Source organism: Lemur catta, chromosome 5 (genome assembly GCF_020740605.2).
Source record: "Lemur catta isolate mLemCat1 chromosome 5, mLemCat1.pri, whole genome shotgun sequence".
In the NCBI taxonomy this organism is placed as follows: domain Eukaryota; kingdom Metazoa; phylum Chordata; class Mammalia; order Primates; family Lemuridae; genus Lemur; species Lemur catta.
This window is the reverse complement of record NC_059132.1, coordinates 30,520,229-30,537,386: the sequence shown is the minus strand read 5'-3', so window position 1 is coordinate 30,537,386 and position 17,158 is coordinate 30,520,229. Positions and strand designations below refer to the sequence as shown.

Below are 17,158 nucleotides of genomic sequence, written 5' to 3'. Positions count from 1 at the left end.
CCCAAGGCCATATTGCAGGTGGACAGGAACCCGGTTGCCGATAATCTAAGTCACAAACCGTCATGATGATATGGTGGCACTTGGCTGTCCCTTCTCCTTGCCCAAACCTCCCCATTTTGCTTTCATCCCAAGGAAAGGAGTGTTGAGGACCCCCACCAGCCTGGAAGGTCCATGAGGTCTGACTCTGTCTCTGGCGTCACTCACTAGTTCTGTGACCTCAAGTAAGTAGCTTAATCTCTCTGTCCTTCAGTTTCCTCATCTGTAAAGTAGGAGTAATAACACCTGCCCTCCAGGCTGAGAAAATAAGACACCTGGCCCAGGACCGGGCACATTTCAGGTGCTCAATAAATAGTGAGAAATATCTGACTAAAGGTGGAGTGCACAACCCACAGTCAGTGAATAAATGTTACCTAAGCGCCTACTATGTGCTGGGCCCTGTGCCAGATGTTTTCTATGCTGTATCTCCCTGAATTCCTCACACCCCACTAAGGGAGGTGAGATTCTTATCCCCATTTTCCAGGTGAAGCGGCAACATGGGGGACTTCAGTAAGGTCGCGCAGCGAAGGCGATGGGGTAAGGGGATTCTGGAGCCCAAGCCTGGGCTCTTAGTGTCCATGCACGGGGCCTGTCTCCCTAGTTGCCCACCTAAGAAAAGGGAGGCCCAGAGAGGGCAGGTCGCTTGCCCAAGGTCACACAGGAGGCCGATAGATTCCATCGCGAACCCCCCCCTCCCGACTCGCTCGGCCCCTCCAATCCGCAGCTCTGCGTGCGGGGGCGCGCGTATCCCGCCGTCTGTCCGTCAGCCCGTCTGTCTGGGTGTCTACGCGGGCTCAGCCGCGCACCCCTCCCCAGCCGCGGGCGCTGCGCAGGGAAAGACAAGGCGTTCGCAGCGCCCGGTCCGCGCTCCACGCCCGCAACCGCCAGACGGCAGCGCCCGCGTCCGTGCCCGCCCCAGCCGGAGCGCGGGAGCCGCGGGGACAAGGGCGCAGCGGCCGGCGGGCCATCTCTCGCTGCCTCGCTGCTCTCTGCGCTCACGGAAGCCAAGCGGGCAAGCCCAGCCACCAGCCCTCCGAGATGAAGAAGCTGCAGGCAGCTCACCTCCGCAAGGTAGGGCGCCAGGGCGGGGTCAGCCGAGGGAGCGCTGGAGGGGCCCGCCCCCATCGGGACCCCTGGGGAGGCTTTGAGGGGGCACCCGCCGGCTCGGGGCTCTGGGGGAGGCCCGGTGCAGAGGGATGGCAGGGAGGACAGGGGTCATGGCCTGCACCCCAACCCCGCCCCTGCCATCTGGGGATCCGGTTGGAGAGTGCTGGGGGCAGGGGTAGCTGGGCCAGGCCCTGTGAACAGGTGTCAGCAGCCCCCGGCGCGCGGGGTAGGGGTGGCCTGGGACCAGGCACGGGTCTCTCCCCAGTCCTGCCGCCTGCTTCCCCCAGGGGCTGATTGCAGGGATGTCAGAATAGCTGGGCACCAGCCTTGAGCTCGACTAATGTCGCTGAGAGGGGTGGAGGTGGGGGTATGGTCCTGGTGCTCATCTGCACACTGAAGCAGGCTCCATGAACCTGAGGGGCGACCCTCCTCTTTCCCGCCTGCTCCTGCCCTGCAGGCCCACCCCCGCTTCCTCCCTGCCTCCCCCCATCTCCTGGCAGCCTTAGTGTCCTGGCTGAGACAGCAGGCTGCCCCTTCAAAGGGCTGAAGGGAAGCAAAGGCAGGGAGTGGGAATGGGAGGCCCAGGGATATGGGGGTGGGGGTGGAAGCTGGGATGAGAGAGGCATCATGGGCCCAGACAGCCTGTCCCCACCAAGTTGGAAGTGTGTGGGGAGGGGGAATACCGGGGAAGTTTTCTGGCCTTTGGCTTTTGGGTGGGTACCAGTCCTAACCAAGGAGTTAGATCTCCTGGAGACTATTTCTGTGGCTGCCACTTGCCCTGTGACTTTGGACAAGTTCATCCTCTAACCTGAACGAGGGCTGGGCCACCCCCAGTGTGGAGGCACCAAAGCAGGCCCTGCTGGGTGTGCGAGGGTGCAGACAGCAATGCTGTGAGCTGGAAGGGGCTGGTAGATGTGAGAAGACTGTTCTCAGGGGCTGGTGTTACAACCCCCACCCCCGCACACACGCGCACGCGTGCACACACACACACTCATTCATTCAAGCTCTCTGCCCTTGGCAGCTGGGCTTGGACCCACTGTGGTGTGTCTTCCTTATTCACTGACATGAGTGACTTCTTGGGGCCATTTGTGGGTCTCTTGCATCCATCCTTTTCGTCCTGTCCCCATTCTTTTCCACTCCCCTCTGGCCCTCCCTTCCCACAAGACCCCTGCCCCTCTCTGCCACACATGATGTAACAGCCACATTTTGTGAAGGGTGCTAGGCCAGGAGCTTAGCGAGCCTTATCTCATTTAATCCTCCAACAATTTTGGGGACTGGGTCTTATTATCCCCACTTTATAGACAAGGCAACTAAAGCACAGAGGGGTGAGGCTTACTGCTTACCTGCAGGTAGGCTAAGCAACCTAGAGCTCACGGGGCAGGGGCGGGGCCACCTCCTCTGAGGGTCCCCTGCCCTGGTCTCAAGGAGAAGGGGGCAGGGGGTGAGAAAATGCCATGTCAGGAAAGGAGCAGCATTGCTCAGAGATGAGCACTGGCCTGGGAGTCAGGGGATCCTGGGTCCAAGTCTTGCTCTGCCCTTAACTTGCTGTTTGACCTTGGACTCATCCCTTCCCCTCCCTGAAACTCAGTTTCCTCATCTATACAATGATCAAGTTGGACTGCAGATTCCCATTGTCTCTCTCTGTCCTGAAGAAGGTACGAGAGCCTTGGATTAGGCAGTCCTGCATTTCCCAGCCCCTGCTGTGGGGACCGCCATCTGCTGCTCCCTAAGACAGAGGGTGCAGGCCTGACAAACTCAGGTGTGTGTTCCTGCGTGATCCTGGGGTGGGGAGTGGGGGGGCTCAGGAGTGGGAGCGTCACACCCAGGCGGAAGTATGAAGCAACTCATTAAGCTTCCAACCCTGCCCCATTTATTTGATTGCTTCCTTCTGTCCCCCAACCAGTCCCATCCTCACCGTGCCAGCCTCCTGGGATTCATCCCATGGTAGGGTTGGGGGCTCCAGGTGGGCTCCTGATTGGCTCAGCTTTGGAGGACCCCATCCCCTGCCCCTGGAGCAGAAGCAGGCTTCCCTCTGATTGGGGGAGGAGGGGGACGAGCTGGCAGCATCCTGCTCTTGGAACTCTTGTCGCCATGGAAACAGAGAGCCAGGACCGCTCCGTGAGCATGGAAAGGGCAGCTTCTCTGGAGGGATCAGAGGAGTCTCATTACCAGGACCTCCTGCCAGTTGGCCTAAATGGGGCTGTGGGTCTCAGGGTGACAGGTCTGCCTCACCACCCAATGCCAGTGGCCAGTGTCAACTGGCTGCTACCCCATCCCTCCCGGAGCTCACCTGGGAGCAAGAGGTTCCGGAAGGCTGATGCTCACCCGGCTGGAGAGGCAGCCTTAGGTAAAGGGGCATAGGAAGGGAGGGGCGGGTTTCAGGTAAGCCTGGAGCTGCTGCTACCCCCACCTCAGCGTGTCCAAGATCACAGCTAAGGACCCGCCAGGCATGTGTGTCTTTAACACTTGGTGCCTAGTTACTTTAAAAGCAGCTTTTCCATGCTCTTTGTCATTGTCACCATCACCCATAATCATGCCAGGCTGTCCCTATCACCACTGCCCCTGTGGCCAATAGCCAGCCTTAGGCTAAATCACCACTGTGGTCACCACTACCACTGAGGTTCTCCGGAGGGAGAATGCCCAATAGACCTCCCACCCACTTGGAACCATGGAAGGGGACGTCGGGGCCTCCACTCGCCTCTGTGCATTCATCTCTTCTCCAGAGGCCCACTATTGTGACTTTCTGAGACAGAGCAGGGCTTAAGCTGCTTCTTCCTGCACGTGAGCCAAAATTCACGGTTCTCAATGGGCCCCCGGAGCCACAGAGCCTAAGTCTAATCCCTCCCCCTGGGGAGCCCACGTCCCTCCAGGTCTTCCTCTTTCTATGCCCAGGGCTCCCAGCTTCTTCCTGTTGTCCTCCTGGAACCTCTTTTCCTGAACACCCTCCAGTCTGGCCACCTGGCCTCTGGACATGCTGCTCACTGTCTGTCCTTCTTAAACTGCGGCGCCCAGAATGATCAGAACTCCAGCACTGGGGGGGTGAAGACTCAGGCTTTCGCATCAGAAAGCCCTGGGCTGGAGACCTAGTTCCCCCACTAGCCAGCCTGGTAAAAACCCTGGGTGTGTCATGACACCGCCTGGAGCCTCAGTTTCCTCATGCTCAGAGTGGAGCTCAGATGAGTACTCAGCTCATAGAGTTGTTTCGTGAATGAAATCAGGTAATGTGAGTAAAACGTTTAGTGCAGTGAGCACATAGTAAGTGCTCAGTACACCGCAACTGTTCCTAAGAAATCATCATCCAAGTAGGACCGTCCCTTCACTTGACCTCTGTGTTAGCCAAACCATGAGCCAAAAATGATCAGGATCATTATTTTAGTGCCTGAGCCACCCTGCTGGATCAGTAAGTTTAGAGTCACCTAAAACCCCATCCTGCATGTGACCGTGTTAGCCCAGATAAGAGCACTTGATTATCTGAACTGATAGAGCATCTCTCCATTTAGCCCTGTCTAATTCCATATTCTTGTCTTGGGGTCACAGTTCCAGCCTGGCCTCACCTCCTCCTGCACCCCCTTTGTCTCCCTTACTGGTAGCCCGTCACCCCTGACCTGCTGATGACCCCGAGTGACCAGGGCGATGTCGACCTGGATGTGGACTTTGCTGCCGACCGGGGGAACTGGACCGGCAAGCTGGACTTCCTGCTGTCCTGCATCGGCTACTGCGTGGGCCTGGGGAACGTCTGGCGCTTTCCCTACCGAGCCTACACCAACGGAGGAGGTACGGGCCCGAGGGCCCGCTGATGGGTGTCCGGGGCGCTGGGCCAAGGCTCTGGGGTGGACTGAGCTTTTAGGTGACCTCAGCCACTGTCTTGTGTGTGACCTTGGGTGGATTTAGTTGAAAGTGTTTTGTAGTGGCCTGGGGCTGGGAGGAGGGAGCTCACCCTGTCTTGTCCCTTTTCATCACCCAAGCGCCTCCTCCTCCCTCTCATCCCAGGATAGACACCCACGTGGTTTTCTCCCTGAGGCTGGGCGCTTCCTGGGCCCTGCGTGGTGGGCAGAGGGAGCTGCCTGCTTCGTGACAAAGAGCTGCATCTGCCTGTCCGTGAGCACCGTGCGGCAGCCTCCTCCCCGCCTCCCCCAGAGCCTCCGCCATCAATCATCCCCTCTCTTGAATCTTCAGTCTCCCCTTCTCCCCTGGGTCCTTCCGTTCAGACTGCAAACGCAGAATCTCTCTCATCTTAAAAAAATTCCCTTTTGTCCTTGCTTCTCCATCGAGTTACTGTTCTAGGTCTTAGCAGTAGCTGGGTGGCATGCTCACCACCTGTCAGGCCCTGGGCTTCGCGCTTTCTGTGCCCGTCTCCTTTAACCCTGATGATGACCCTCGTGGGCAGGCACCATGAAGATGTGGCAGCCAGGGCTGGGAGAGGCCCACTTTCTTGCCCAAGGCCACAGGGTGGCAGACCCGACATTCCAACCCAGTACTAGGCTTCTCCAGGGCCAACGGGCTCTCACCAGTCATCTGTATCTCTTCGCATCTCCACCAAACTCTTTAAGAAGTGTGCATTTATAAAGTGAGAGAACTCCAAATAAAGCCACATGAAGCAAGGCTGGGCATGGTGGCTCACGCCTGTAATCCTAGTACTCTGGGAAGCCCAAGTGGGAGAATTGCTTGAGCTCAGGAGTTTGAGACCAGGTTGAGGAAAAGTGAGACTCCATCTCTACTACAAATGGAAAAAATTAGCCAGGTGTGGTGGTACTCACCTGTGATCTCAGCTACTCAGGAGGCTGAGGCAGGAGGATTGCTTGAGCCCAGGAGTTGGAGATTGCTGTGAGCTAGGCTGATGCCACAGCACTCTAGCCTGGGCAACAGAGTGAGACTCTGTCTCAAAAACAGACAAACAAATAAACAAAAACTAGATGAAGCGGGCCAGGCACAGGGACTCACACCTGTAATCCCAGCACTTTGGGAGGCTGAGGTAGGAAGATCATTTGAGGCCAGGAGTTCAAGACCAGCGTGGGCAAAATAGCATGACCCCATCTCTATAAGAAAAAGAAAAAAGGAAAGAAAACTAGATGAAGCAAAGAGAAGATAAATTTATAGGGCTAGAATGTGCGGAACTGGAGCTGCCCTCTGAAACTCCAGGAGGTCAATACCGCCCATGGTGTCTCTGGGTCCTCCCTCTCTCCGTTTCTTTCCTCGTTCTCTCTGCATGCTGACCTCATTTTTTCCTGAGACAGGCTTTCTCCCTGCAATTGGGGGGGTGGGTGGAGTGGCCACAGACAACTCTGGGATGACTTCATTCTCAGTGGGTTTAGCAACCCCAGAGCTTTCCAGAACTGCTCTATCTGAATGAATCCGTACAGAATTGCAGGGAAGGTCTCTGATTGGCCTGGCTTGGGGTAAGTGCCCACGGGGGTGGGGGGCTGGAGGGAGGGCAGGAGCGGGGTGGCTGGTGTGACTGGCAGCCCTTCCCGAGCCATATGGTGGTGGGCAGTTCTCTAAATGAGGTGGCTGCCAATATGCGAAGAAAACGGGGAGGGCTGTTGTGCCCACAGAACCCCAGGTGGCAGCCACAAGTGTCTGGGGTGGCGAGGGGGAGAGGGGCTTGGTGGATGGATCGGGCCAGATTCTGAAGGGCATTGATCTTCTTCTGTAGGGAATTCACTTGTTCCTTCCCTCATTTATTCCTCTGCTCACTCAGCAGGCGTTTCTCAGGGTCTGCTCTGAGCCCAGCCCGGTTCTGGGCACGGGGGGCTCCAGAGGGGAGCGAATCGCGGCCGGCCCCCTCGGCCCCAGGGATCGGGTGTAAAAGAGCAGACAGACCTCAGGGCCTCCTCAGGTCCCCAGGTGGCGTCAGCCCCCGGGGAGGAGCGGGGCCAGAGCCGGGCTTTGGGGGGAGCCGCCCCTGAGACCCTTGCTGACCCTCCCTCCGCAGGCGCCTTCCTCGTGCCCTACTTCCTCATGCTGGCCATCTGCGGCATCCCCCTCTTCTTCCTCGAGCTCTCTCTGGGCCAGTTCTCCAGCCTGGGGCCCCTGGCCGTCTGGAAAATCAGCCCCCTCTTCAAAGGTGAGGCCTCCGTGGTCCCCGGAGGGGTGGTTGTCTGGGCCTGGGGCAGCGGGGAGGTTGCCCCACCCCAGCCCCAAGCTCCAGACAGACAGGGAGGTGAGCCCAGACAGGTGCCGGCTCGCTGGGGGCCACACCGCCGGCCTGCAGGGGGCTCGGCCAAGCAGCCCAGCAGCCTCCCCCCACACCAGGTGCTGGTGCAGCCATGCTGCTCATCGTGGGCCTGGTGGCCATCTACTACAACATGATCATCGCCTACGTCCTCTTCTACCTCTTCGCCTCCCTCACCAGCAACCTGCCCTGGGAGCACTGTGGCAACTGGTGGAACACGGACCTCTGCCTGGAGCACAGAGGCTCCAAGGACGGCAACGGGGCCCTGCCCCTCAACCTCACCTACACCGTCAGCCCCAGCGAGGAGTACTGGAGGTCAGGCCGCCGCCGCCTGGCAGCGTGAGAGGGCCCCAGGCCGCCGGGGTGGGCAGAGGGCAGGAGGGCTCCGCATCCCCAAGGGGCTCAGCGTGCACCTGGAACATGAGTTCAGGCGCTGGTGTTAGGGGCACTGCGGCCTCTGTCCCAGCTCCGCACCTGACCAGCCGTGCGGCCTTGCACAGTTTATTTGGCTTCTGTTGCTTTGTGTTTAGCGTGGAATCTATAATAGTCGCTGTTTCAGAGGGCTGTTGTGAGGGTCAAGACAAGAAAGCACGTGAGTTGTGCAGTCCAGTGTGGTGGATGGTCAGTGCTCGGGAAGAGCTAGCTGATGATGATGATGGTGGTGGTGATGATGACAGTAATAGTAACATCATGGAGTCTCAGTTTCCTCCCCATAACAGGGGGTGCTAATAGCCCCTACTTTGCAGTCAGTCATTTACACACTCATTTATTCTTTTAATAAATATTTACTGAGCACCTCCTATATCAATAGGTAAAGCACTTAACACAGCGCCAGGACTGTACACAGGCAGGACCATCCCAGAATCGTCTAATGGGAGACATAAGACTCTAATAGAGTGAGGGATTGTCACAAGAATTAAACAAGGTAACACAGGTAAAACTGCCACCACAGTGCCAGGCACACTGTGGGCCCTGGGAATGGTGGGACACTGTTGCTCATCACCCCATCCCAGTGCCCCACCCCATAGCTGAGAAAACAGCGCCCAGAGGCTTGCTCAGTAGTTAATGACAGAGGTAGTACTGGCACTAAGGACTCCTGAGTCCTGATCCTGTTCTAGAGCGTTCTAAAGTAGCCTGGTCCCTGGGTGGGGACCACTGGCTGGCCAGAGAACACAGACTAGACGTACCTTCACCTACAAAGGGCTGCTCTTAGGAACTTTCCCCCAAATGGGCCCCAGGTCTTGAAATGTTTTGGTCCCAAACCTGCAGGTTCTACCCGGTTCATTCATGTGTCTGCACCCGCTGCAGAGCACGTCTGACCAGCGGGGAGGGGAGGGCCTGGGTCTGCAGCTTAAAGCCAAAGAACTTGACGTGGTCGCTGGCAGCCGCGAGGGGTCTCCATGGCAATGCCATGGCCCACTGTGTCAGTCAGGCATGCAGGTGGCAGTGGGCAGGGAGCAGATGGCACTGCCGGAGGGCTTACCTGAAGGGAGTTTAGTGAAGGTCCTTCTCAGAGGGTCAGGGAAGCCACGGGGAAAGGTGAGGCATCAGGGACCAGCCATGGGGAGAGGGTGGCACCACGAACCAAGGAGGCAAGGGGAGGGGACCAGGGGAGAACTGGAGCCTCAGAATAGTGAGTGCCCAGCGAGAGCTGTGGCTGCAGAGGAACACTGCCACGGCATGTGTTCCTGATGGCATGGAAGTGCATGCACACATGTATGTGTGCAAATACCCAGACCCCTTGCTCCTCCCATCCTCCAATACCCTGCTGTTGCCTCCCATCCACCAAACCCAATGGAAGTCGGAGAGGAAGGGAGCCCCGGTGACAGGGTCTGTAGAGGCCAGCCTCCTGGGAGCAGAGCTGGTCAGAGACGGACCGGGGATGAGGAGGGTGACACATGGAGAAGAGCAGGAGGGCCTTGCAGGCTGGACTCGGCTCGACTCCATGTCTGTGGAGCAGAGGACACTCAGACCTTTGTCTCCCACAGCCGCTACGTCCTCCATATCCAAGGCAGCCAGGGCATCGGCAGTCCTGGGGCGATCCGCTGGAACCTCTGCCTCTGCCTGCTGCTGGCCTGGGTCATCGTGTTCCTCTGTATCCTTAAGGGTGTGAAGTCCTCCGGCAAGGTGAAGCCTGGGGGGCCCCGGAGGCCTGAGGGGCTGGGCTGGGGAAGGGCTTCCTGCAGGAGGCAGGGCACGGGCTGAGTCTGCGGAAATGAATAGACTTCAGCCAGGAAGAGGGGAAGGGAGAGGGCACTGGGGGACGAGCTCTGCCTGCAGAAAGATGTGGAGGTGCAGACGCGCAGGGGGCTCGGCTGCCCTGCTGGGCCAGAGGCTCGCCGAGGCAGGGTCTGCCTGGCACTTGGAAGGAGCTCAGCAAGAGTTTGTTGAATGCTTGGAGGGTGGGTATGTGAGTGAGGACTCTTTGAGATGCAAGTGACCTGAACCCAGCTGTCACACTCACTTGGAAAGTCTGGACGGTGTGCTTTGGGCACAGTTGGGTTTAGGGGGTCAATGGAAGCTGTCTGGGTCTCGGCAGTGCTTTCTTCCAGGTTGGCTTCATTCTCCATGAGGTTGACCCTCCCAGCTCTGGGCTTACGTCTTATCTGCTTGGTGAAGGGTTGTCTCCTTCCCCCGGCTCACAAATACCCTAGAATTGAGGCTTATTGGGTAAGCGAGGCCACGTACCCATCCCTGAGCTAATCTCTGTGGCTGAGGGGGTGGGATGCTCTGCTTGGCTGGGCCTGGGTCACATGCCCGGCCCTGGAACTGGGAACGGTGTCAGCCCCAGCTAGGGAAAGTGAGAATAATGTTATCTGAAGAAGGCAAACTGAAACCAGGAGGACAAAGCCACAGCTGTCTACTTTAGGTGATGAAGGAAGGGGAGGAAGGGTGATGAAGCCAATTCAGAAGGACTTGGAAACCTGCGTGGTTTACTGAATCTCTTATAAATTAGATCTTGTCCCTCTGCAAAGTGCTGAGAAGTGTCATCCACAAGGAATAGAGCCATTAGAAGAAACACTGAAAAGACAGGGCAGAAGGCATTTAGAAAGAGGGGAGAGGTGATCATGGTCAAAGCCACGGTCATGAGATGTTGAGACTTGATAGTGTTTGCTGAAGGAGTGGCTGGAGGTTTGGGAAAAGGAGGAAAGAGGGCAGAGGGGACTTTGGGAATGCCGAATGTCTGGCGACTGTGTGGAGTGGGTTTGCAGGGGCAGAGAGTGGACCCGGGGAGGAGGAGGCCTGGACCAGGCGCCGCAGTGCAGATGGATTTGGGGTGGCTGTGGGAAGCGGGGCGATAGCACTTTGCGGCTGCTGGGTGTGTGGAGGAATGAGGGAGGGACAGAGAGGCATCCTGGATGAAGGCTGGCTCCTGGCTTGGCCTACCCCAAGGTTGGGGAGGTAAGTTACCAGGATGAGGACTGTATGAAGAGGAGCAGCGTGGAACAAGGGTGCCCTGCCTTCAGCTCCCCGTTTACCGTCCCCCAGGTGGTGTATTTCACGGCCACATTCCCCTACCTCATCCTGCTCATGCTGCTGGTCCGCGGAGTCACCCTCCCGGGGGCCTGGAAGGGCATCCAGTTCTATCTCACCCCCCAGTTCCACCACCTATTGTCTTCCAAGGTGAGGCCTCAGGGCTGGGCGCAGAGGGAGGGGTCGGGCCAGAGCCCGGGAGTGGAACGGGGGCTCCTTGGGGACAAGAGGGGGCAGGGCCCGGAGTCTTCCAAGTGGGGAGCCCAGTTTCCGTGCTGTGCCGGGAGGGTGGAATGCTCTGCCTGGCTGGGCCCGGGTCACACGCCCACCCCTGGGTCCTGTGTGTCTTTTTAAAATTATTTATTTTATTATTTATTTAGGTTTTCATTTTTAAACTGATAGATAAGATTGTATGCATGTACCAGGTACAGCATGATGTTTTGAAGCACATATACCTCTCGGAATGGTTACCTCTAGCTGCCTGTGCATTACCTCATGTAATTATCATTTTTGTGGTAAGAACATTTATTAATAACATTCATCCACTCTCTTAGCAGTGTTCAAGAATACAATACATTGTCATTAGCTATATATTATACTTCATTTATTAGTGTCAACAATGCTGTGAAGTAAACGTCATTCTCCCCATTTTACAGATGAAGAAACTGAGGCCTAACAGAGTTGGTTTATAAGCTTCCAGTCACACGGCTGGGGAGTGGCAGAGCAGGGCTCCCAGCACGTACCTGTGTGACTCCAAACCCCAAGGCGGGAGTTAGTAATGATGATGACAACAGTGTACTGACAGCGAACATTTACTACTTACTCACCGGTGACTGTGCCTGACCCACTTCTAGCATTTTGCACATGTGCAGTGATTTAAGCCTCCCCCATCCCCCTCTGAGGTGGGCACTATTCCTATCCCCTCATTACAGATGAGGGTCCTGCGGTCCAGAGAGGTGATGTGGCTTCCCAGGCTGTACAGCTAGAAAGTGGTGAAGCTGGGACCCAAATCCAGGTCCCTGTGACTCCAGGCAGGAAGTAAAGGAGTTAATTGCTGTCCATATGAATCTACTGAAATTTTACATTAGCCACTACGTGCTTCTGAACTGGACCACGCTTAGAGATCATCTTCTAGATCCTGGGTGGGAAACTGAGGCCCACAGAGGGGAAGGGACTTGCCCATGTCCCAAAGTGTGAGCCTTGGGGCAGGGTTTGCTCCCGGTCCACGTCACTTGTGAGCCAGGCTGTTGGCCACACCATCCTGGACCTGCTGCACTGTCTTCGCCCACCTTCCTTCCCTCTCTGTGGCCCTCCGCACACCACCGTGTGCCAGCCCCTCTCTCTGCCCCCTCCCATCCTTCCTGCCGCAGGTGTGGATCGAAGCTGCTCTTCAGATCTTCTACTCCCTGGGTGTGGGCTTCGGGGGTCTCCTCACTTTTGCCTCCTACAACACGTTTCACCAGAACATCTATAGGTCAGTGCCCCGCAGCCTCTGAGACCCCGGGGGGCCAAAGCTGGGAGGAAAGTGGCTGGCCAGGGAGGGCCTGGGGGGTTGAGGGTAAGGCCAGCTCACCCTGGCCTGTGCCTGGACTTCTCCTGGCAGAGACACCTTCATTGTCACTCTGGGCAATGCCATCACCAGCATCCTGGCTGGCTTTGCAATCTTTTCCGTGCTGGGCTACATGTCTCAGGAGCTGGGTGTGCCTGTGGACCAAGTTGCCAAAGCAGGTGGGTAGGCTGCCAGGCCTTGGCGGGGTGAGGGTGTGTGTCGGCCACGGCTAGGGCTGGGCCGGTGAGCCTATGTGTGGACCAGCAAGATTGTGCGTGTGTATGTTGTGTGTGTGTATGCACACGTGTGCATGCAGATGAGCATGTCCTAACTAGTCTTTGAGTATCCATATGCAAAGGGATGGGTGTGCAAATGAGTGTGCATGAACCTGTGTCTATGTGAGATTGTCATGTTTTGTGGCTTGTCATGTTTGTACAAATGAAACATTATGTGTTCAGATGTCTGTGTGCAAGTGAATCCAGGGTGAGGGTGATCTTGGAATCATGTGTGTCTTATGCCAATGGATGTGTGTTACTGGAATTATTTGTCAAATGATTATGTACATAAGTATTTTCTAATGAGGTTTTATATTTGGGTCTTATGCTTATTCATGTACTTATTAGCTCATCTATCCTATCAACCTATGTCTGTTGGGCACCTACGATGTGCCAGCCTGTGTCCTAGGAGTTAAGATGTGTCGGAGTGTGCATTGAGTGTACGTTTCTGGGCTTGGCTGAAAAAGCGGCCCAGGAGGGTGTGAGCAGCCGTGTGTGTTTCAGTGTGCATGTGGGGGCCGCTGCACGCCCCAAGCTGTTGACCCCGTGTGCCCTTGGCCCAGGCCCCGGCCTGGCCTTTGTTGTCTACCCCCAGGCCATGACCATGCTGCCTCTGTCGCCCTTCTGGTCCTTCCTCTTCTTCTTCATGCTTCTGACCCTCGGCTTGGACAGCCAGGTGAGCCTCGTCCACGGCAGCGGGCACCTCGTGTGTGGGGGGGGGGGGGAGGGGGTATGTGTGTGTGGTGGGTGCAAGACTCTGGCCCCCAACCCGTCTCCTCCCCCCAGTTTGCCTTTCTGGAGACCATTGTGACAGCTGTGACGGACGAGTTCCCGTACTACCTGCGGCCCAAGAAGGTGGTGTTCTCGGGGCTCATCTGCGTGGCCATGTACCTGCTGGGGCTGGTCCTCACCACCGAAGTGAGTGGTGCGACAGGGAGGACGGCAGGCCGGGTGGGGCTGGGCCACGAGCCCGCAGCAATGTCCCTGGCCCCACTGAGCCGTCACTGGGCCGCCTACGTCTTCCTCTCTGCGAGGAGCCCAGTCCACCCCAGGCCCTCTGTCCCGGGGGTGGCAACTCGGCCCTGTGACCCAGAGTCCAGGCTTTGGAGTCTTAGCTGGAAAGACCCGGGTTCAAACCTTGCTCCCGCACCCGCTGAGTGGCTTCAGGACAGTGACTTCTCCTCCTCGAGCTTGTTTTTCCTCACTGATAAAATGGGGGCTGTCGTGAGGCCCAGGAGGCTGAGCAGGTGGCCAGCTGTTGTCCTGTTGGCTGGCACCGCCGGCCAGCCTGGCTGCTTCCCAATCCCTTCTTGCCAGGTGAAGGGGGCTGCAGCAGGGAGCGAGGCTGGGAGAGGGGACCCCAGCTCTGCGACCTGTGTTCCAGGGGGGCATGTACTGGCTGGTCCTTCTGGACGACTACAGCGCGAGCTTCGGGCTGATGGTGGTGGTGATCACCACGTGCCTCGCTGTGACCCGGGTGTATGGTGAGAAGGGCTGTGGGTGGCGGACGTGGGGCTCCCCGCAGTGGGAGAATGGGAGTCCACCCTGGAGCCCCCCTGCATCGGAGTCCCTGGTCCCAAGGGCCAGGGTTTCCGGTGGGGGCAGCTGGGGTAGAGGAGGGGCTGCTGGTGCTTGTGGGGCCTGCAGGTGGGGCCGTTCCTCCTCCCCACCCTTGCAGGCATTCAGAGGTTCTGCCGAGACATCCACATGATGCTGGGCTTCAAGCCGGGCCTCTACTTCAGGGCCTGCTGGCTGTTCCTGTCCCCAGCCACGCTCTTGGTAACCAGCGCTGGGAGGGAGGGGTGCTGGCTGGGGCCCCCGGGTTGAGAGCAGGATCCCCTCTGCACGTTCAGTCTGGCAGGGCCACCCTGGTCCACAGGGGAGCCTCTGTCGGGGCAGTGGGGTGGGCGTCAGGTTCCTTGTCTGCACTCCCCGCCACCCCATGGTGCCCCCGGCTTTTGTGGCTGTGCTGGGCTCTGCTTGGTAAGTGGGTGGGGCTCTCCCAGGCCTCAGGGCCTCAGGGCTGGGACCTTGAAGCTGTGCTTTCTCCTCTTGGGGTTGGAACAGCTCAGAGATGGGTCATCTCAGGAGTTAGGGTGCTTCTGAGCTGGGCTGTTGCAGGCCTTGGTGTAGGGTTAGCTTGGAGCTAGCTCAGGCCTTGCACAGGCTCCAGAGATGGACCATCTCAGGTTCTGGGACAGCTTAGGACATTGGGTGGCTCTGGGCTGGACTTTCTCAGGCCTTAGGCGGGCACTGGGCTGGGCTATCTCAGACCTTAAGGTAGCTCAGACCTGGGCTATCCCAAGCCCTGGGGCCCACTGTGATGCTGGTGGTCCCTGACCCTGCAGGCCCTGCTGGTGTATAGCATCGTCAAGTACCAGCCCTCAGAGTACGGCAACTACCGCTTCCCGCCCTGGGCCGAGCTGCTGGGCATCCTGATGGGGCTGCTGTCCTGCCTCCTGATCCCAGCCGGCATGCTGGTGGCCGTGCTTCGAGAGGAGGGCTCGCTCTGGGAGGTGAGTGCCCCGCCCTGCCGGCCCTCAGCCTTCCTGCCCTGTGGCCCTGCCCCGGGCCCCCCTGCCAGAGGAGAAGACAGCTGCACCAGCACCTTATCCAGGGTGTTGCAGGCTTCTTCCAGCCTGAGACAGATCCAGGGGCTGCAGTCCCGCCTTGTGGCACCTTGTGCCACATGGAGCCTCAGGGGAGAGGTGGCACATCCAGTGACCCCTGATGACAGGGGACTGGCTCGGCTCTCTCGGTGAGTTAGGCAGGGATCAGGACTTGAACTCAGGTCACCAGCCCAGAGCTTCCCTCTGGAACTCAGGGTCAAATGGCAAGACTGAGGGACCCCAGAGGGTGGGTTGTCACCCTTCTCCTGTGCCCACAAGTCCCACCGGTGGCCTGGGATAGAATGATGGTGTGAGCCCTGCCTGTGGCCAGGGTTTTGGAGACGGACCCAGAAAACAGAGTACAAGCTGTTTGGCACAGGGGTCTGCAGGCCCTGGGAAAGGGGAGAAGTGACCCTGTGCTGCATGATCACAGGCAAATCTGCCCCCCTGAGCCTCGGGGCACCCTCTGGACATCGAGCCCTTCACTTCTGCAGCCACAGGTGTGGAATCCTCAGGTGGCAAGAGGCTGCCATTGTGCATGGAGCTTGAGTGAGCCTGACGGGGCCCAGAGAGAGTGTGGGGGACCCCACCCCCAACACACACACACACACACACACACACACACACACACACACCACCAGAGGTGCTGGAGCCAGCTCCTACTGGTTCATGAGAGCTAATCATGAAATACTCAGGAACGTGTGAGCCAGTTGTTAAACCATTGATAGCCTGAACCTGACAGTGATAGGAATATTTACACCACTGAAATTGGCTGCAGAGCAGGCCTCCCCTACCCCATCCTGCACGCCCACTTAGCAGCGCACTGCTGCCCCCACTGAGTGGCACTGCCCCTCGGCAGCCCTCACCTCACCTTCACACCTGGCCCTGGAGAGAGACTCAGCGCCCTGCCACCATTCTCAGGCAGAAGTGGGTGGTGGCCACAGCCCCCGGGACACAGGGGCAGCCTGGAGTCCAGCCTCTGCTCTGCCTCCAACGGCTGTGTGACTTGGGGCAAACTCCTTCCCTTCTTCGAACCTCAGGAGCGCCACCTGTGCCACTAGAGGAGCCTCGTGTCCTTGCTTGGGAGCCAGGGTGTCTGCAAGGGGAAGGGAGAGAGGGGAGATGCTCAGGGCGGAGGCCCCAGCTCCCAGGAAGCGGGTGATCCTCAAGCCTTGCTAACGAGCCACTGGGAATGCCGGGCTGCCCAGAAGTCACTGCCTCTCCCCTGCCCTGCTGCAGCCCCCACAGCCAGGTGGAAGGGGCATGTTGTTGGGGGCTCGAAGGGGGCAGTGAGCGGATGCCTGGCTCAAGAGTGCCACCTTCAGAGAGCAGGGCTTCCACACTGACACACCAGGATTGCAATCCCGGTTCTGCCACTTGCCAGCTGTGTGACTCTAAGCCAGTTACTGCAACGCATTGAATCTCTGTTTCTCTGTCTTTAAAATAGGTACAGTGGCCGGGCACAGTGGCTCACGCCTGTAATCCTAGCACTTTGGGAGGCCGAGGCGGGTGGATCGTTTGAGCTCAGGAGTTCGAGACCAGCCTGAGCAAGAGTGAGACCCTGTTTCTACTAAAAATAGAAAGAAATTATATGGACAGCTAAAAATATACATAGAAAAAATTAGCCGGGCATGGTGGTACATGCCTGTAGTCCCAGCTACTCAGGAGGCTGAGGCAGGAGGATCACTTGAGCCCAGGAGTTTGAGGTTGCTGTGAGCTAGGCTGACGCCAAGGCACTCTAGCCCAGGCAACAGAGTGAGACTCTGTCTCAAATAAATAAATAAATAAAATAGGTACAGTGATACCTACCCATAGGGCTGCTGTGAGAAGAAAAGGAGCTTATCAACATAGTCAGCATTGTGGGAGGCAGAGAAGCAAAGTATTTTAAAAGTTCAGGATGGATTCAAATCCCAGCGCCACCACTTCCCACCTGTGT

The 17,158-nt window shown here is 57.8% G+C and overlaps 1 protein-coding gene across 2 annotated transcripts in view; it reads left to right on the top strand.

The window, feature by feature from the left end:
- The first annotated feature begins 695 nt into the window (after positions 1-695).
- SLC6A7 (solute carrier family 6 member 7) overlaps positions 696-17,158 on the top strand; it is a 29,941-nt gene continuing 13,478 nt past the window's right edge. For both annotated transcript variants that reach the window (XM_045551384.1, XM_045551385.1), the window contains exons 1-13: positions 696-1,107; positions 4,734-4,917; positions 7,076-7,207; positions 7,396-7,630; positions 9,304-9,442; positions 10,805-10,939; positions 12,160-12,263; positions 12,393-12,517; positions 13,177-13,289; positions 13,400-13,531; positions 13,998-14,097; positions 14,292-14,392; positions 14,962-15,129. In XM_045551384.1, coding sequence (XP_045407340.1) covers positions 1,075-1,107; positions 4,734-4,917; positions 7,076-7,207; positions 7,396-7,630; positions 9,304-9,442; positions 10,805-10,939; positions 12,160-12,263; positions 12,393-12,517; positions 13,177-13,289; positions 13,400-13,531; positions 13,998-14,097; positions 14,292-14,392; positions 14,962-15,129 — 1,701 coding nt within the window. In that variant the 5' untranslated portion in view covers positions 696-1,074. The remainder of the gene's footprint in view (positions 1,108-4,733; positions 4,918-7,075; positions 7,208-7,395; positions 7,631-9,303; positions 9,443-10,804; positions 10,940-12,159; positions 12,264-12,392; positions 12,518-13,176; positions 13,290-13,399; positions 13,532-13,997; positions 14,098-14,291; positions 14,393-14,961; positions 15,130-17,158) is intronic.